General features: G+C 38.1%; 1 protein-coding gene across 1 annotated transcript in view; it reads right to left on the bottom strand.

Annotated features, from left to right (window-relative positions):
- Positions 1 to 560: 560 nt before the first annotated feature.
- Positions 561 to 21,407, bottom strand: part of wdr27 (WD repeat domain 27) — a 40,098-nt gene continuing 19,251 nt past the window's right edge. The window contains exons 21-24 of the mRNA XM_034152509.1: positions 21,024 to 21,121; positions 15,628 to 15,730; positions 13,266 to 13,364; positions 561 to 1,493 (exon numbers count right to left, since the gene is read on the bottom strand). Coding sequence (XP_034008400.1) covers positions 1,392 to 1,493; positions 13,266 to 13,364; positions 15,628 to 15,730; positions 21,024 to 21,121 — 402 coding nt within the window. The 3' untranslated portion in view covers positions 561 to 1,391. The remainder of the gene's footprint in view (positions 1,494 to 13,265; positions 13,365 to 15,627; positions 15,731 to 21,023; positions 21,122 to 21,407) is intronic.

Here is a 21,407-nt window from a genome sequence, read left to right as displayed (position 1 = left end):
GAAAGGTAGAGTTTTCCTTTAGCCTCTCTCAAGACAGCTGAGGGTTAGAACATGTCGGCAGCAACAATGGCAGCATACTAGGAAATAGTTGGAGTTTTTTTTCTGGGCTTGGAAAAGTGAAAATCGTGCCCCAATCCCAGAACATTTAAGATAACAAAGTGAATGCCACTGACATTTCCCCACAATATATGAATGACTTATTAACCATGTGGTTATACTTCTGAAACTGAGAAGGTAAACATTTAATATTAAACCTAAAGAAGGTTCCAAAACATACACTCACAAGCACATACAGTACAAAGCAGCTGTACCCACCATCTTGTGTACTACAACTTTGTTTACTTTCTGGAGATACACCCTACTGTATCTTGATGATGGAATGAGTAAGGCATCCCTGTAATAAATACATTGAAGTATATATATATAAGTATGATCATAAGTTATATTCAAATAAAATCATCAGGAGATCATAAATTAAACGAAAATTGCAAAGGGTCCTTAAGTAGAACCTTGAGGAACACCTTATATTGGCAAAACAAACAGACACGCAGTAACACAGCCGCATTCATACCTTGCAGAAAACAGACAATAAAATAATTCATTTCAACAGACATGTATGAATGATGTAAGGGTATATTTAGACTTTATATAAATATTCCCAACAATGTATACTTAAAAAAAAAAAGAAGATTCCCAAAAGATATTCAATTTATTTTGCTCCAGACGATTTGAATAGTAAATGTCATTTGTAGCCGAGCCGACATTTTGTTTTGCAACTGTGGAGAGTAAATGTAAAGCTCAAACAATACGGACGGGTGTGTCAGTATGAACAGTAGTAGCATCTGTGTGTTTGGCAGCCAAAGAGGTTGCACCCAGTTGATGTCATAGCTCTGTGTGCTGATCTGCTAAGTAGTGCGCTCATCCAGTTATATAGAAGGAAATCTGTTGCACATACTGAACTTAAACAACCTGATACTTGACTATCCTGAATGTGAAGAGAAGGATGGGAAATAGCTGCTAAAGCTAAATGTTTTAGTCAAATAGAGTTTAGTTTTTTTCTGTAATTGAGAGCACATTATATCTTGTAACAATCATGTGATATTCAGAAAAAAACATTGATATCTATTTGAATCTCAGTAATAGAAAGAAAAGCAGTGTAGTTATGTACATACTGGATTTTACCAAGATGAGCTAAAATGGGTGGCTCCAATTTTAGAGCACAGAAGTGAAAGAACACAACAGGAAAATACAACTACAAAAAATACTTCTATTCTATTTTCAATCTCAATTAAACTGAAAACTAAAAACAAACCCATATTTCTTCCATTCCCACTAAAATCCAAGCCAGGGGGCTGGAACTGCTTTAATGAAACCTGCATGGACTACCCAGTCTAGTGAGGGACGCTATGCACAGCACTGGTGTCACGAGACAGACGGGCCGCACTGCTGGACTGAAACAATCTCAGCTTTCCGTCCATGGTCCCAGTTAGCAGCTAGGAGAGAAAGAGAAAATAAAAATAATCACGTTCAGCTTTTACTCTTTAGGATATTTCCCAGGAACTGTGTCATATATTACTCTTTCTTTTACGACTCCATTAAGAGGACCAAGTTGAATAACAGCGCACCTGCTTCCTTAAAGTAGACTAGCACCTCTGAGGTTAAGACCCAGACTCTGTGCCTCGTAGAAATTATTGATTTTCCATACCTGCCATATATCGGAAAAAAACATAAAGTTCTCTGACCTGGTCTCTGCTATATAACTTTGTTCAATAAGCAGCGGGACTGGAGGTTCCTGCCAGTGCGAGTCATGGTGAGTCAACTGTTTACACATTAATGAGGCACATATCAAGAAAGTGAATCTGCACTCTGCTCACAAACTCAAACAAACACTCACACATTAGACTCTAACCAACATGTGGATGCAGAACGCAGACAAGCACACATGTACATAATGAATTCTTCATTATATTTCTCAACAAGAAGGAAAGATTATCTCATCTGTTTGTATCGGCTAGTAGAGCAGATGAGGGTAAAGGAGCATTACCTCAACACTCTGACAGCCAATCAGCAGCTATAGCAATAGGAAACAATACATTTGGGCTTCAGCTCATGAAACATATTCATAACTGCAGTAGCTCAGAGATAGATAAATATGATAGAACAATCATATCCAAAATAGGTGTTTAGACATTGCTCTCCTTCTCCTTTTTCCCCCTTCCCTTTCCTGTAGTGTGTTATATAGGTTTGTGTGCATGTAAATGGTCTGAAAAGGCTAAAATCCCAGAGTTCACACCAGAAGGAGTTTCTCTTCCACACACTCCCACCTTGCTTGAAACGTCTCATTTGTAGTCCTTTGTTTACTTACATAAAATTATGACATCACTATGTAACACTTGCACTTCAATTAGGTATCACTCCAACACATGATAGATAGAGGCTAAGGGGTGGTACATCTATAAACGGTTGGCCAATCACAACAGAGCCGGCTAGCTAACCAATCAGAGCAGACTGGGTTTCAGACAGAGGGTGAAAAGAAGTGCTGCAGCACAGAAACTATCAGAAAAATAAAGACCTTTTTTTTTTTTTACATTAAAGCATGTACATTTCACAGTAGAAGCACAACATACAATATGAAACCTGAAAATCTGCATAACAGGGCCCCTTTTTCATTTCAAGCATGACATGTATGACCAGTGGATATGATTAACCATTTTAGATATATTTCATACAACCTTAAGCCAAGATTATTTGTTCCACCCTTAATCCTACCTCCAAAATGTAACTAATTCATCATAATGAAAAAATAAGGAAACTAAGTGATTGGGTGAATGTCAAGGTCTGCTGTGAAGTGTCAATGTCATTTATTGTAATATTAGAGATTTTAAGATGGTTGTAAAGTCAGAGTATCTATTTAAAGCATTCTAACAGCAGGAATTCTGGGGAAAAAATGATTTGCCAAACAGTGATAAAATCCACATTTGGTACTAAACAGTCCAACATTTTTTCCCTATCTACTAAGGCTGTTTTATGCAGAAGAAATTATCTTTTTACCAGCAAGCCAGATGCCTGTGCTGGGAAATGGATTCACAAGAGTTGTGGTCTGGGTATGACTCAAACAAACAATGGACTACACTGGGGTAGAATGAATCTCCCTCTGACGGGGGATCACTGCAGCCCTTATCCTAAAGGCACACGTAGGATTTGAACATGTGAGAGTGGAGCCAAAAGACAAGAGGATGTCTGCAAAAAAGGCAGCCAAGTAATCAAAAACACATCACACCTACAAAAGCACATGTTGTACTTTTTGTAACGTATAAAACAGTTTGAGGCTCTCCCACAAAACAAACAGTTTAACAGCTCATTTCACTAGCTCTTCTATTATGAGCAAGTCATCTTACTCCTTGACCTTGTGCTCAATGACCTTCATCAACAATAGCCAAGCTGCCTGGGTCCTGCCCCGGGGCTGCTAAATTGGCTACTTAAAACTTAAGAGGGTCAGAGAACAGCTCCATTAGCAACCAGAGCCCATCAATGGCCATCTAAAAGCAGTAAACTGTGTAATCGACCAGCATTACACTTCTCTGTGTCTGAGTTGAAGCAAAATCACATGTTTTCTAAAAAGGTGTAATTTATAGATTTTTTACTTCTGATTCTTGCAGCAAATATCTGCAATCCAACACATTCCATCTCTGCAACCTTCAACCTTTGTTCAGTGAGGCTGAAGCAGGCCGAGCTGATGAGAAGTGAGGGTTTTGTTGACCTTTGGGGTCAGAAGACACAAATTCTTGCACGCCGGTTCACTGTATGTAGCATTGGGTCATGCCATCGCAAGCGAGTTATTTGTCTTTCCTCAACATCTGTTTAAAGATTTATTTGGAATTTGTCAGATGTCCTCATGCAACCCTGTCACCATTGACATATAGTTTTTTCAAAACAAAAGCAAATGTTTTTCTCTTTTTATATTTGACTTTTAATCATTTCAAAGAAAGGAACAAAGGAAAAGTTATAAAGTAAAGAATGTGGATCATGATTAAGAATGCAATGTGCGTTGGCTTCCCAGTGGTGAACACCTATTGTGAAATATTGGCATGCTGGACAACAGAAAGTGTTCATCTGCTGATAGAGGTATGAACAATAACTGAGGCTTTGAAGGTATGAGGAGTGATGTGCTTTTCGTCCAAAAGGATATCATTCATCAGATGAGTGCAGACCTCTCAAATGCCAACATACCAGAATGTTCTGTACTCTACAAGCTGCACGGGGAAGAAAAAGAGCAGACAGTCACCGGGGTCAGCGGTTAAGTACATGAACTGTCGGGGAAAGAAATGCATAGTCTGTTGCTACTGGGGACTTATTTTTAACCTTCTAGTTGTCTTTATGCGTTCAAAGTATTAATGAACAAAGTTTTATATAAACCAACGTTAACATTGTGTTTTATTTGTGTTGCCGTCAAGCCTATTATGTGTAATACATTTCTCTTATATCTCTTTTTAAATTAGGGAACTGATAGAGTCTTGGAACAAAAGGAAATTCCAGGTAACTTAAAAAAAAACTCGATTGTAATCTAATAAAAACTATCTTCAGGAAATTCAAATTCAAATCAGAGACAGGGATTGAAGACATGATATTCTTTGCTGTTTCTTTCTCATTGCATTAACCTCAGCTCTTTTCAGATCCCACTGATACTTACTGAATAAAACACTCCAAATAATGGAAGTAACAGTATATTATCTGTCCAGCTTGTGCTTCCTGCCTGTTCCTCCATTTGTCTCGAGTCGAGGTAGATCCATTTTTTTAGGCTCTGGACAATGTTACAGAACAGAAACCCAGATATGATCAGACTCCGAGCACTCCATGTGCTCCAGAAGCTGCGTATGGTGTTTCTTTCTCAGGAAACACACATAATACAAAGAAAAGTGAATGATTATTAAGGCTGACAATCACAGAACACACTATTAGTGTATTGCAACAGCGTTGGAGCAGAAGGCCTGTTGGTATCTCAGCCACTTTAAGTACATATTTTGTTCATCTGCTGAAACAGCCCTTTTAAGAGTTTTTAATGATCTGCTCCTAGCTGCCGACTCAGGTAGCCCAGCTGTCTTGGTGCTGTTAGACCTGACAGCTGCCTTTGACACTGTGGACCATAGCATCCTGCTGTCACGGCTTGAACAGTCCGCTGGCATCACAGGCTCTGCCCTTGCATGGTTCAGGTCCTACCTGACAGACCGTAGCTTCTCGGTACAGCTAGGTGCCTTCTCCTCTGCCAAAGCCCCTCTTACCTGTGGGGTTCCCCAAGGCTTGATTCTGGGCCCCATCCTTTTTCTACTGTACATACTGCCCCTAGGTTCAATTCTCACAAAACATAATATTCCCTTCCACTGCTACGCCGACGATGTACAGATCTATCTCCCTCTCAAAGCAAATGTCAAACACTCACTACAGCAGTTGATGGACTGCTTAACAGAGATAAAATCCTGGCTGAGCAAAAACGTTCTCAACCTCAACGACAGCAAGACTGAGGTCATCTTTTTTGGACCCCAACCTCCTGCCTCTCCGGTTGATATTCTGGGCTCTCTCAAAAAAAACATCCTCCCCTCGGTCATGAACCTTGGAGTGACCTTCACTAGCACTTTTAAATTCGACAAGCAGGTCAGCACCGTAGTCAAATCCTGCTTTTTTAAAATAAGACTATTGGCCAAAACCAAGTCGTATTTATCTTTTAATGACTTAGAAAGGGTTATTAACGCCTTTGTAACCTCGAGACTGGACTATTGCAACGCTCTGTATGTGGGTATGGACCAGGCCTCAATTAAACGCCTGCAGCTAGTCCAGAACGCAGCTGCACGTTTGCTGACTGGCCACAAAAAGCGTGACCACATCACCCCAATTCTGGCCTCACTACACTGGCTTCCAGTTCGGTTCAGAATTGATTTTAAAATCCTTTTATTTGTTTTTAAAGCACTAAATGGGCTGGCTCCGGCCTATATAGCTGAACTCCTCCAGCACTACACCCCAGCCAGAGCTTTAAGGTCTGCTGACCAGCTGCTGCTGGTAGTGCCCAAGACCAGGCTTAAAACCCGAGGGCACCGAGCCTTCGCAGCAGCTTGCCCTAGGCTCTGGAACACTCTGCCCCTCCATGTGAGGTCGGCCCAGACCCTAGGGGTTTTTAAATCTACACTAAAAACACACTTCTTCTCTCTGGCCTTCTAGTTAGAGCGGAGCACGACTCCTGACTTTTCCTTGTGTTTTTTATTTTTTATTTTATTTTTTATATATATCTGTTGTAATTTATTGTCTTTTATTGTGATTGTAGTAATGTGTTTTTATTACATGTACAGCACTTTGGCTCGACCAAAAATCGCTTTTAAATGTGCTTTATAAATAAAACTTGATTTGATTTGATTTGATTCTATTTGTGTATCTGTTTCATCATGAATCTGTATGATAAATAATGAAAAGAGAAGATGGATCTTTTTAGAACCAGTGTGTAGCTGAAGCCAGCAGCTAGTTAGCTTGGCTTAGCATTGCATAAAGACTGGAAACACAGGGAAACTATTCTGTACAAATTAAAAGATTACATCTTATTTGTGTAATCCTAGCTCCTACAGAGTTTTATATTTTATGCATTCAAAATAATTACTCTGAAAAATAGGGGAAATACAGTAGTTTATTTCACACTGAGTTATTATACAATATACCAAAGATTAGTGATTTATTAGATCTCTCTTTGCATAGTGTTCAATAAAAAAAAAGTAGATCGAACAATTGTTTGTTATGGAGAGGCAAAATATGACGTATTTCATTTTTTTGTAACTGTAAATGTGCATATCTGAGATACCCTAATGCATTCAAACTGCACAGGCTAAACACATTGTGTTTTGGTTATTTAGGGAGTCAAACATAATTAACTAACACCAATCGACCAACCATGACCAAATTAGAAAATGCTGTTTACTGAATGTATAACATTTTGATACTTTAAAATGCCTCCTGCTACTTTGCAACTGGACCCAAAGTCTTTATATCCTCACTTGCTGTTCATTGCTTTCCAGCTGCGCTGAACCCAGGCCAGATGATTTCAGAGAGGCTGTCTCAGCTCAGTCTGTATCTCACTCTAATGCCACATTCTGGAGCACACAGGAAAGTCCAGCTCTGTATTTGCTGTCTGGCCACTACAGTAAGAAGAGAGGGTTTTGCTCTCTGGGGTCAGGGAAAGAGGAAACGAAGGGATTAAATAGAAGAAAAAAAAGTGTGGTTCGCTTTTCAAATGCCAAATGGACAAAAATGAAACGATACAGTAAAAGGGTCTAGTGGGACACCAGCTGCACATTTTGCCTGCCTGCAAAGAGCAAAGATGATACATGCTGACATATGGAGACAAGAGGAGCGCTAAACTAGAAAGCCAGATTCACTCATTGTTCATCTTCCCAGTTGGGCTGATCGAACATGTGAACTTTAAGAGAAAACTGCTTGTGTCAGCATTCAGTCAACACATGAAGTGCAGATGAGGTCTAAAATATTTGACGGAACTAAACTTCTCACTTAATAAAAAGACTGAAACAAAAACCATTATTAAACAGGTCTTATTTCATTCTGATCCCTACGTTGAAATAAAAAATACTAAAAAGAACACATGTTTGCATTTATGTCCAGATATGTCAGGGTGTTTCTGGGACAGAAAAGTTCACTGAGTTGCTCAAGGATATTTTCAAAGAAACAAACACATTTAAACAATAGGAAACCTCAGTCACCATAAACTGATTGCTTTTGTTCCACCACAAACATACATTTTCCATGTCAGATTACTAACACTTCAGTTTGTTTGGTATTGTTTTTTACTCTCTTGTGATCTGAGAATACTTTGAGGCAGAATGACCCATCAACCATCAACTTCTGTATAAACTAAAGCTCACATAAAAATCTTTTCTGTTTTTAAAGTTGATATTTTGGTCATTTCAACCGGCATACAGTAAACGGACAGTACGGGATGAAGATGATGGCATACAGCAACGATTTGACGGTTTGCTGATTCAGCTAACATTGGAACTCAAGTATGTTTAAACATCAAGCACACCTGGTTTAGGATTACTCAAAGCAAACTCCTTTTTTCATTTGATGGATCTGGCTTGTAAATGTCTCTTACCGCACCACCATGTCCACATCTAGCGAGTCCCCCACAGCTCAAAGTTACAACGCTAACCGATTTTCCAATTCATAAAGTATGAGTCACATCTAATAAAGGCTCGCACAACATATGGACAGTTTAACAACAATGTAAAGATTTGTCTCTTTTTTCTCTTGAATGCAGTGTAACTCTTCTTTACAAAAAATACTTTTATTTCTCCTCCTTTGTCGCTTTTCATTGAAGTTTACTGACATTTCAAATTGTAGAAAATCATTCCTTGACTCTTAGAGTATCATACCCTTCATGAAGGAAGAACCAATCTCAGTGCTCAGTGAGATTCAATATCCAAACCACAGAGGTAGCATAAATACGTCGATTTAAATCAAAAAAAGGAGAAATTGCTCATTGTAATAATTGAATATAAAAAGTCACCAATGAAAACTCAAACGTGTCAGGAAGAAGAAACACAATACCTTAGAAATGGATTGAGCAATACACATGGAGTTCAACAACTTTTTTTTAACATTTCTTAAAAGGTTATCTCACCCCATTCCAGGGGCGGACTGGGACTACAAATCAGCCCGGGACTCTCGACCGGCCCACCTCGGTACCGCAAGTAATTACCACTAGTAAATTATCAACGGGGGGGGGTGGGTGACTTATCCGAGCGGCCCACCTCCGTGCCGCAAGTAAATACCGCTAGTAAATTGTCGACGGGGGGGGTGCTAGTGACTGTGACTTATCCGACCGGCCCACATCGTCTGACCGGCCCACTTCAATACCGATGGCCCGGGATCAGTATTTTAAGCAGTCCACTAAAAGGACACCTGCTTTATTAATAAACTGACCTTTGGTAAATACTACAAAGACGTTTCCACTGCTAATGTGGAACAATGCAATTGGAGCTATCGACAGCTGGAGTGAGACTGTACAGAAATCTGAATAACCCAAATAGAGCAAATCCCCATGAAGTCTATTTCTCCAGTCTGACCTACAGTAGTTATCTTTTTCAAGCTATTTCCTTTTACTTATGAATCTTGAAGTTTCTTAATTTGGAGGAGGAAGCTTCAGATGCAGTATCACTCATGCCTTAATCCCAAATTGAACACTTAGAACGCTTGGAACGCTTAGCCTCCAACAAACCAAATAAAAAAGGAGAATATCCTTGTTGAATCAGCAGATACGAAATTACTCATGTGAAGTGTGAAAGTACTCTCAAGTAGGATTTGCACGTCTACTTTTATGGCAGCACATGTAGGTCCTACACAGGAGAGCTTGCAAAACTTTACAGAGGTATGCCATGTGAAATCCCGCAAGATTTTACAAGACAACAAAGTGAACGAGACAGTAAAAGTTGGGATCTTTCATTACTGACTAAAGTACAGGAATAAACCTGAGGGAATGAACCCCGGAGGTAGATCTGCTGCTTGATGGTCTTTTAAGTATTAGTGTGGAAAACATGAGTGAAAAATGAGTGGAAAATACGCATCGCATTATCTGTCTGTGTCTTGCATCGGAGGGTTCTCTCAGCAGTAAATATGGAGCACATCTGGCCCTCAAATGTGGCTCGAAAGCAAGGTGAGCACAGGTTGGGGACACTTTTTCAGAAAGCTCAGGCTAAGGAAATACAGCAATGTTACCATGATGATATCACATGGCCTTGGTGTTGGTTAACTTTAAGACTAAGCAGACATTTTCCCAGGACTTCCTGATCTTTTAATCATTTTTTATTCACAGGTCTCTTATTTGGCAACAAGCAGAAGAAAAAATAAAGACAGATATGAATGCGTCCATTCCAGGCAGACATTAGATCAACCGGATCAAGTTTAACCAGAAGCAGCCTCACAAAGCAGAGCCAGACACTCAGTATATCAGGACCGTACCATCTTTAGCAGCAACATTCATCTGTAGCAATGTACAGAGCATCAGTTACATTTCACAAGTTATTTTCTGTTTTATTCCCATTCTTCTAAGACAGAAAAAGCAAATTGCAAATCCAATTGTGTCATTGATAAATTAAATCAATGACACAATTGATTCAACATATTTTTGTAAAAGTGACTGTGAAATCAGAATAATATCTGCGTTATTCAAAGTGAAACAAAACATTTTTTTCACAACTTCGGTATAGATATAATGAGTCGGAAGAAGATATTTCCATCAAAGTATGGATTGTGTCAATCAAACAACCCACCTGCATGACAAGGGAGTGAACGTACAAAAAGAGACATTCAGGATATTGTAGTAAGTGGATCTTGAATAGGGATTGTTTTGCTAAATTACTTTTTCCAATAAAAAGAGAAATCTGAAGAATGAAGGAGGGACTTCCACACTTAACTTGAAGCTAACACAAAGTCCTATTAGTAATATAGATGGAATGATAACATTAACAAAGCTCAAGGTTCAACAAATCCATCTCTATTACAACTGAGTAATCTCTGTCTAATAATGCAGACTGTGTGATACGGTTGAAAGCTAGTAAGACCCGAGGCAGGGATTATTTTTCCTCCACCCACCCTGAAATGATCTGAGAACGTTCCATGACAGGATGTGAATTTCAATTTAATACAGTATTATCTATGTTTGCTAAGAATTTCTGAGGTCTACCTCCCTCTCAAAGGTCCTGAGAAAGAATAAATAGGCCAAAGTGAATGATGATTTCAGACACGGATGAAGAACAGCCCCTTCCCTTCTGGTGCACAGACAAAGTTAGCTGTCCAGCAGTGGATACACATGACTTTGCAGCTGTGTGCTAATTGCATTCAGAAAATTGCTTGACAAACACTGGAGGAGACAGTTAATTCAATAAACTACAGTTTTAGTGGTTATTGGTTAGTATGAGAAGGCACATTTATTGTATGAGCACCTATTTCTGTGCTTAAAGCTCAAATCTGAAGGCAATTACACAACCAAAGTAAACATAATGCCTGAATAAATATTAGTCTTTTAAAAGCATGACGTTTGAAAGCATGAGAACAAAAGACCCAGATATTCTGCCTAACTTAAGTTTTCCATGATGCAAAGAAGCCATGACACTCTGGAAAACTTTAATTATTTTATGCATTTTACGAATTAAATCTGTCAAATCTTAAATAACATGGCTACTGACAAATCTGAGAAAAAAATAAAAAAATGATGGACAATACGTGATACAACATGACAGGACCCTACAAGGAAAATATATTAAAATGAAGAAAAGTGGTTTTGAGCACAAATTGGAACATGTAAAGCAATATCCTAATGTCCTAACACCTGTGGTGGACAATACAATAAAGGTAAGTCCATAGTGCCAAACTTTGTGAATATGTAGTTTAGTATGTGGCCGTGGATCAAACTTTCCACTTTCAAACTGGAGAATCTGAATGCATCACTGTTCTGAGAAGTTGAACTGAATTACACAGAAGGACATAACATATTTAAAACCTCAAGTCCAAAAGAAAGGAAACAAGAAGTCTCATAAGAAGTCCAGCAGAGGTTGTGATGTTATATTTTGAAAAGCTTCTTTTGCAAAACCACTGGCCTCTAACTTTTCCAAAGGAAAATCATTAGGGGACACTAAAACATAACAAAGAGAATGTAGCCCTCTAGGAAAGGCTCTGGAGATTTGAAAAGGATGCCGTTTTCAAGTAAAGCTATAAACTTAAACTCTTATTCTCCTGTAATGGCAATTCAAGATAGACAAATGCTTTGTCCTGTATTACACTTTACTTTTATGTTTTCCATGGAGAGACTCTACAGTCCCTGAATTTCTATTAGTTTGGTAGTAGGTCAAGCAAAGAAACAGATTTAAATTCATTCTGGGGATAAACTGAAATAAAGAGATCAAATACTGAAGCATTCAAAGCATTTCTACATTTGGCGCTCACACAGTGCCATCAATTTGGAATTTAGTCTGGCATGACATTAAACTACAATGGATCCAGTTTGAAATTGTATAAACAGTCACCAAAGTTGGAAAGCAGCTCCTGAACTGAACAAGGAAAACCCTGTATACTGTTCATCTTTTGTTAACTGTGGAACTGTGCAGCCAATCGCAGGCTGGAATAACCCTGCAGGCAGCCAATCATGGACGTGGATCAGCACAGTGCATAAACCCAGTCATAGATGCCACATGGCAATAGAGCGGTAGTCATTATCTGATTGGACTATGAACTTGCCATCGAGCAATTTGGGGAAACTCATTTTAAATGGAAATGGTTTTGGTCCAGGAGGCTTACATTAAGAAAAAGATGGTGTTGTCTCTGAAGTTCTTTTAGTTTCGGTTTATACACATTGAAATTATACAAGTGTTATCTTATGTTAACCAGTATAATACGTAGTACTTTTAGAGACAAGGGTATGTTTGCACCTACACAATGAAACATACACACAAATACATTTAAAAGCACCTATTCGACACATGTTAAAAGCTTCCTATTATTTCTATTGTCATTGCTATATAGATTTCCTGGCTACTAGTAGAAAGTCTGTGAGGTCACTTTCATAAAGTCGACTGACCCTGAATTTTAGGATGGTCTGAATATGTCCTGCTATGTGACCTCAGCCTGAGGATATATCTCCTTCATTATAAAAGTAGAGATACTGCAGACCTATGTAACAGTCTGACATCATGAAATATGAGTGAAAGATTTATAAATGACATTCAAACCATGTTAACCAAATCATGTTATTATGACTGAAAAACAACATTCAGTAATTAATGTTAGGATCATCAGAAAGTTATCTTCTTATTCGAACTGTATCCTGTACCTTTGGAAATGTTGTCAAATACTAATTTGCAAATTAACAAAGTGACATTTACGAACAATTTACATTAACCCCCTGCCCCCCCACAAAAGACTGAAGCAGTGATGCTTTTACTTGGAATGAAGACATGACCTCTGACTGACACTGTTTTCACCTTGAGCTCTTACCTGCTTTTAAAGATTTTTCTTTCATAACAGTTTGAGATGTTTGAGATGACACTGATTGGAAGACATTATCATAGATGAGAGGAGGGTAAAACGCATTAACACTTTTCTCTATCAACTTCACTGTATCTGATGTCAGTAAAGAAGTAAAAGTAAGGTATTTAATGAAACCGTACAAACCATTTACTCAAGAGGAAATGACCGAATCAGAGACAAAATGTAAGATTTACCTGTGGGGTGGCAGGGTTGAAAGCTACACTGAGCACCGTGTCTGAGTGTTTCTGAAGTTTGTGGAGGTAGCTGCTGCTGCGGATGTCATACACGTAGGCCTGAAATGAAAGAGATGGACTACATGAACAAAAGCAGGTTTGAACTTTAACACTGCGGTGATGTCCAGATGTAGTGAATGTGGTACAACTACATACAAAGTGACATGAACACATGTGGGTTTGCTTTCAGGATCATTTCAACTTTAAGGGGGGAAAAAAGTATCTGTCATACTGTCATGTTCAATTGTTCTTTGGGGTGAATATCAGAGTATTCTTTCACCTTAATACCTAAGAACATACTTTCCTTAAAATAAGATCAAATTAATCAAAGTTTCCTTAATGATCATCAAAGGTTTGTGACTATATGTTCAGAGATTGACTAGACGGTGAGACTTGGCTATTGATAATTTAACACATAATATTATGCTATATTGTATAGATTGAATCATTTCTACTGCTGGACGAAACCCAAATGATTCTGGGGGAAAGGCAAAACAGGGGCTGGTTATTAAACTTCATAATTTTTAAGCAACAAACTAAATCTATGTAGCATTCATTTTGGATTCCACTTCTACATCCCTGTAGCAAGGAAAGTAGTTTATCAACAATTAGAAGTTGCCCTTCAAATGGAAAAAACACTTCCCAAATAAGTAGCCATTGAGACCCACTAATAATCCTAATTAGCCTTTGCGGAAATATTACAGTTATTTTCGGCTTAGAGGTAGTTAAAGCCTCACTTATCATCTCTTTACTTTAAGGTGTTAAGTAGGTGTGAATTTAAAGACAAGGTCTTATGTGCACAATAAGACATTTTCAGAAGGCTGGTGTGGACGTCTTAGAATCAACACATTTGAATCTTAGAATATATGTTTAATGTATTATCAGCTTGTTAGCACAGTTTTCTTTTGCTAAATACAATCAGTGAGTTTTCAGACCCATTCGTTTGATTCAGTGCCATGAGCACAGATAAAAACAGATGTGGGGATGTTTGTTACCAGACGACGACTCATCAGATTCCTGCAGCTGTTTTGTATTATGTTTGCTTAAAAAAACGCTCCAAGTGAGCTCTGTCAAACGGTCCATGGGTAGAGTGTCTCCTGTCTGAGGCATATGTGTGTGGTGCCTAACATGGCATTAGATACTTGGAAGAAAGACATTCCTTCAGGAATGCTTGAATATCACATGGATCCCCAGATGTATCAGTTTATATTAACTGAAACTGAAGCGGAGGGCAACACTGAACGTATAACAGGTTAATATTGACCACACTGAAATCATATTCCACTTAGATTTTTTTGCCATGTGTTTTTGGAAACTGTGTAATATGATCTAGGGAGTCTTTTTAAAGTATTCAGGGTCTTTTTTCCATGATTACTTTTTGATATATTAAGACAAGTACAAATGTGTCTGGCTTATGAAAGTCTCAGGACAGCAACAAATAAATATGCTGTAGCTCACTACCGTATACCAATTTCCAAGAAACCTTAAAAAAAGTCCAATCTCGACAGAGATGCTCTCAAATGTCCTTGCTGTGCCGAGTCCCCATAATTAATAATAACCAACAGTGGGTATATATATTATTCCACTTCTTTCAAAAAGCACGTAGACCAGAAGCAAAGAGAGATGGATAAGGAAAAGGGAGGCATGCTTCTGAAAACGTCTTGAAAGAAATAAGGCCCGGTCTGGAAAAGCAATTAAACAGTTCTGCTTCAACATGAATGTTGAAATTGACTTCTATGGAAAAAGGCTTAAGTCCAAATAAAATCTCTGAGTCAAGCACAAACAGCCTTCACCTTAAATGGAGGTGAACTGAAAAATATATGCTGCTGTTTTCCTGCTGTCCTTGTGATTTACAAGGTTCAGTAAGATATGTACCATAAAAAGTATTTCTAAGATGCTTAATTGTCACAAGTTTGATAGTTTATTCTTCTGCTTGACACACAGTGTAGCAGCTGATACAAAGAAAAATACTTCATTGTATCTGCCTTTTTGCGTTAAGTTAATAGTACAACTTTATTTTCCTTTTAATATATCAAAGTGCTTTATTTTGTGACTTCTTTAGCAGTGGCCTAACCACTCTATAAACTCTTCAAAAATTGAAGTAACAGTGACGCATGATCATGTCGGTGGTCAATGTTGTTTTTTTTACACAGCTTTTAAAACAACTTTTTGCAATCCCCTTAGCTCCCCTTAATTACTTTATCACCCCATTCAAGTTTATAGAACATTTATTTAAATGACTGACTAACATAGTGAATTGTCCAACTATGCTTAAAGAAAAGCTGAGTGACGGATAGACAGTATATGGAATATTCCAACTTACACAGTTATCCTCAGAGCCTGAGGCAATGAAGCGGCCGCATGGTGAGATGGCTGCAGAGCACGGATGGCAGCGATTGAGATGGTTCTCGTAACGCCGTACACACCTGAGATGGAGAAGAACACAGTGGAGAGATATTAATGAGACTAACAAACTCAAGAAAAGACTCAAGAAAGTCAAGAAAGACTGGAATATTGTAGGGGACATCTTTTACAAAAGAGTATTATAACATAAAAAGAAAAAATCCCATCTTTGATATAGGCATAAATACCATTTCACACATTTTGTGATTTGTTGTGATGCTAGATGAAAAAGGCTTCTAGGGCAAACTGAACTCTGGCTGGAAAAACCAAGACAAGGCGGTTGAGAAAGCACCATTCAGACCAAAGCAAATTAAATGGACATTGAAAAATATTAACATAAAACATCACACTGACATGTAAAAAAAGGTCTTAAAAAACGATAAAACGAAAAAAGCAAAGGAAAGCAGATAAATAGTTACATAATAAATAAATAAAAATAAGTTGTATATGTAATTTATTGGAGAAACATCCGAAACAATAATATTTTATACCCTGATTTAAGAGAGTTGACCGTTTCTGCCGACCTCAGGTATTCAGAAAACGTGCTCCACAGTTGGGGAGCAGAATGCCACCCTGCAGATCTCACGCTTTACAGACATCTGAACCCAGGAGCAGGAGCTGAGCATGACTCAAGTAAAACACGGGAAAGTGAAGGTAGTATTTGACGAATGACCCCCTTGTGCAAATTCTACACTGTTCCTTTGGTTTGCATGTAATGTCTTTACAATGCCACTAACAGCTAGCTGAGTGAGGGTCTCTGAGTGGGCAGGCATGTTGGCAGGGCTTTGACAGGATATGGTGAGAGAATGTCTTTGACATTCACATGCTTATGCTATTAGGCTGGACTAAAAGTAGGCCATATTCACTGGCGATCATAAAGACATAGGATATACCCAGTACAGTGAGAATGATACATAAAAGCATCCAATAAAGCAACGTTTATGAAGCTTATAATGTTGATTGTGTTTGTGATGTATAGACTGTAATTTTTTTAAGGTGTTCATCTAATTTTGCTAGCATATAGTTACAGTCTGCTGTCTACGCTGTCTGCCAGTAAAATCCCTCAAAAGAGTAAGTCATAAAGTATTTCTGGCTGCAACTGAACACTTCATGGGACTGAGTTGGTTTAGTCAAAAACCTTGAGTGTCTTTACAATGCTGCACAAAGGGCAACCTAGTGAAAAAAAAAGTATATATAAGTATACTAAAAACTAAAACGTTTTTTAATGTTTCAAAAAAAGTGTTCCAGGTTAGCTTCCATTTATGAATATGGTACAAAACAGGGTCCTGTGAAAGAGCTTCTTGTGAGATACATAGTAAAAATCTCTAATCATTTCTATATGCATAGAAAGATGGATGAGAAGTATGTGTTTCTAAATCCCCTTCAGTTAATCTGGACATGCAGGTCTCCAGTTCAGCTGACACAACCTGTCACTATCTCACTGATAAGAAGCAGTTTAACAAGTTAGAATAAACACTCATCTGGTTTTTCCTTAGTCAGAATGTGGATCTAATGTTAAGCCTTAAGGAGGTGCTCGGCAGAATCCCCCCCCCCACACACACAGATTCTGTGTTGTGTGAGTGATCACTATCCGGCAGTTTCCTGATGACTTACACAGACTACAATGGAGGGTCTGATCCTCCTGAGTGGGAGCCTTTACAGATTCTGAATCCAGGAGGGGATTCAGTGTCAGTCATCGAGGTAATCAACGAGCTAATAGCGCTGTATTTGCAGCCAATATATTTGGCCCAATTTAACTTCGTCAGACCAAATCAGGCAAAGGATAGCTTTTCCTTGTACTATAGTATTTACCATTTCATATAAATGCATTATTGATATTGCATTCATTTATCACAATATGGACATTTCACCAGATTCATGGGGATACAAATCTGGACTAAAGGATGACTGTTCTTTATATACCTTAAGTGGACTTAACTGACTAAAACTTGCACAAAATACAGACTTGGTGATCATTTACATAAACATGTGTGTTGTGCATGGGCATGGCAAAAAGGCTCACCAGCTGCCATTTTTAATTTTTTAATTGTTTTCTAACATTCAAGGGCATTTACTTCTAAATTTGGCAAAAGTTACGATGGTTTGGGTTAGGCAGAGCCATTTTGATGTTTCACCGAAGAAACTGCTGTAAGTCAACACATTTCTTTGCTTCAGGGTACCACCAATACGCACAACACACATGGATGTGTGAGGACCCGATTATCACTGTCTGCAGCTTTAAATAAAATCTGTTATGTGATTGCAGGGGATTTGAAACTGTGCTAAATACTAAAGTGTCGACTCGTCAAGACATAAAGATTAGGAAATACAAGGGGTGAGTAAAGGCTTTAAAAAATAAACCCATATAAATAAACAAATTAATCCAGTGACTAACATTGCTTATTAAACTCTTTCTTTAAGTGTTACAAATGTTTCTAACCATTACTGTCATTCAGTATTTGAAAGACACACAGGGGTATCATGCATGTGTGTGCTTCTGAATGAAAAGAAAGGAACAAGAAGGGCTGGGGATTCTCTTGTGAGAGCAAAATAAAAATGAAGATTGAGTTTCAGTAGTGAAATGTACATTTCCCATTGTGGTTTATTCCTAGAAGTTCCTATAGTTTGATTGAAGAGGGGGAACAGTAATCCTCCTCTTGTTCCAACCTACAGTAGCAATTTCTGCGTTTCTGTGACCAATAAGAATATTACGCCATTAACTTTACGGGAAAATGGCCACACTGTATTTATGTTCAATGTAAAGAATAACAGCTTTTAGCCATGACACTCATTCCTCAGCAGTGTTTATGGACTAGAACGATACAGTCAAGATTACTGTTAATGTCAAATTGAAAAACAGTTTGTAAAACATACCAATTAATAAATTGGCAATGACTCTACAGATTGCAGAAATCAAACTCGGAATGACGGTTTATTGCGTCAGTGTCGTGAGAGAATGTCTGGTCTCATTAATAAAAAAAAAAAAAGGGTTATGTTACTCTCCACTTGCCAGACACATTTCAATTCAATGTTGTCTAACTTAGACAGATGTAAAAGCGCTCAATAAGTTACCTAGCCTAGGCCAGGGGTCGTTAACCCGCGGCTCTCGAGCCGCATGCGGCTCTTTAAGCCCTCTACTCTGGCTCCCTTGAGCTTAGACAAAAATAAGAAGGAAATAAAATAAAAATATTTGTAGGACTATTTATATTTTGTTGCACGGTTGAAAATGTTTCGTATCTTGTATTTTGAGGTGATACTGTGACACATCATTTTTTTTTAAACGGTCCCGCACCAGCGCCTTTTCTTGCAGGCGAATAACCTGACCCCCGGCTCGATGAGCGAACTATGGATAAATCAAAGAAAATAAAAGTATCGGAGGAACACAGAGGGTTTAATTCTGAGTGGTTAGAGTTATATGCTTTCACAGCAAACGATGCTGGCTTACCGGTATATTTGATATGTGGAGAGAAGCTGTCAAAGGTACTGCAGCCTTTACGTATTGGAGGAAAAACACGGAAGAGGAAGACAGCTGACGATCTTCAGTCATAATTCAATCAGTTAACTCTTTTTAGGGTGCACCTCTATGTTTTATTTATTTCAAAGTGGGCCCATTTTAATTATATTCATTTTCTTCAAATGTGCAGAGGACTCCCCAAGTGCTGTGTTGATTTATTAGTAGGCCTGTGTATTTTATTCTCCTTATAAGAGTTCTTTGTTTATTATTAGAGGTAGGCCTAAACCGTTTTCTATAATGCAATAAATAATAAATGCAAAAAAACTGTAGTTTTTGTCTATGATGTAACAATATATACAACTTTATAAGCTATCAAGCTATCAAATATGTTTTGCGGCTCCAGACAAAAAGAATTGGTGGGAAAAAAATGGCTCTTTTGGTCAAAAAGGTTGCAGACCCCTGGCCTAGGCCCTAAAGGCAAAATCAAAAAGAAAAATCGATTACCTTACCTTTAAGGATATCAAGCACTTCAGTTAGCTTTAGTTTGACATCCCTGGGTTAAGAGATATTTTTTTCTGAACATTCTTCAAACATATCTTTGTGATGCTGATGGTTGTTCAAAAACAACAGTCACATGAGCACCTTATGGAAGCTTTACACGTGCAAGTCAATATTTCCAATAATTTTATATTGCCTTTTTATATAATTCAGAGAAAAAAAAGAACATAAAACCAAGAACTGACCTAACTACTCCCATGAGCGGCAAACCTCACATAAATATATGTTCATTTAGGTGAGCTGTACCACTTCTTGTGGTTAGCACTAGCTACGAAAACAGACACATAACATTTATCAAAGAGGGAAATCAAATTAACAGGCCTGACAAATGCTTCTACATGTTGTTTTCATACATACACATGTTTCAACTCAGAGGAACTGCATCTACTGAGGGATGCTTGATGACAGCTCTAAGGAGCAGAAGTTGACCTGGAAACCATGCACAAATATTTATCTGATAAAAATATGATTGAGTCCGGGATATAGAGTTAAACATGAAAGCAGACTCAGACATGAATGAACGAACTACCTAAAAATGCCTTTCATCTGGGCCAAAAGGAACATTTTTAAATCCAAGAGAGCCTTCTTGAATTATCCGCCTTATATGGATCGGCTACTAAATGCCAGAAGAAAAATACTTTTAACTACGTACTTTGGAAATTGAACAATTGCAGATTCCATTATCAACTGAGGATTGTTTTCTGTGAGAACATGTTATGGGGTTATTGGAATATAAGGTCATTTAGCACTTCCAGGAATATCAGAGGGAAAATATTTCTTCCCTAATGTGATGGAATATCTATTGCTCTTTGGTAATTTGGACCACATTTCTTTGAGATTATGACGGTAAAGCCAGCACAAAACAAATGGGGTGATTACAGTTACTCATCACAGTTAATGTATTAGGTTAAGCTTTCTGTCAGAAACAGAGAAAAATACAGTGAGGCTAAGCTCTTACAGAGGTTGCATTCAGGTGTTAAAAATAACTGTCTGAAATAATGGCAAAACCCTATTACGTCAGGATGAGGCAGTACTTTTAGAATCAATGCCAGTAGTTCTGTATTGCACTTTAAGCCAAGTGTCCTAAAAGGTCATGTGAATATAGAGTTTTCAACGCTTTCTTGTTTTGGTTAAGTTGCTATCCACTGTATACTAATGCCACTAATGTTGTGCTTATGGGTATTTAACCTAAGCCTACAGAAGTATTTACTAAGTGTGTATTTAATGAAATCTGCCTTTTTTTTGGTTATCACATTAGATGCGCATTGATAACAAACACAAAAAAAGACCATATTGAAACCAACCTCAGTGAACGGAGGTCCCACATCTTCACACCGTCCGTGACTGCACTGGTGAGGAAGAGGTTGTATGAATCTGGAGCTTGTGTGCTGAACATAGAGCCCTGTGAATTATACACAAAAAAAGAAAAAAACGACTAGTCAGCACATGCTTGACTGAAATGGGTTGTAAATCAATGTCCAGTACTGGAAAAGTTTCTTTGCTGTATATCCTGTCTTGGCAAATAAAGCACATTATTATTCCAGGTAGCATTAATACTTCCTAAAAGTAGAAGGTGACTTTAGGGCGATCTACACGCATTGGGACTGGAAGGAAAACTGGAATGGAAACAAAAATGTAGTTCATTTGCCTTTGTGTATCATTTTCCATCTTTTCTGCACCACTCTGAG

Source organism: Trematomus bernacchii, unplaced genomic scaffold (assembly GCF_902827165.1).
Source record: "Trematomus bernacchii unplaced genomic scaffold, fTreBer1.1, whole genome shotgun sequence".
Classification (NCBI taxonomy): Eukaryota; Metazoa; Chordata; class Actinopteri; order Perciformes; family Nototheniidae; genus Trematomus; species Trematomus bernacchii.
The sequence above is the reverse complement of the archived record's forward strand: the minus strand, read 5'-3'. Positions and strand labels throughout refer to the sequence as shown.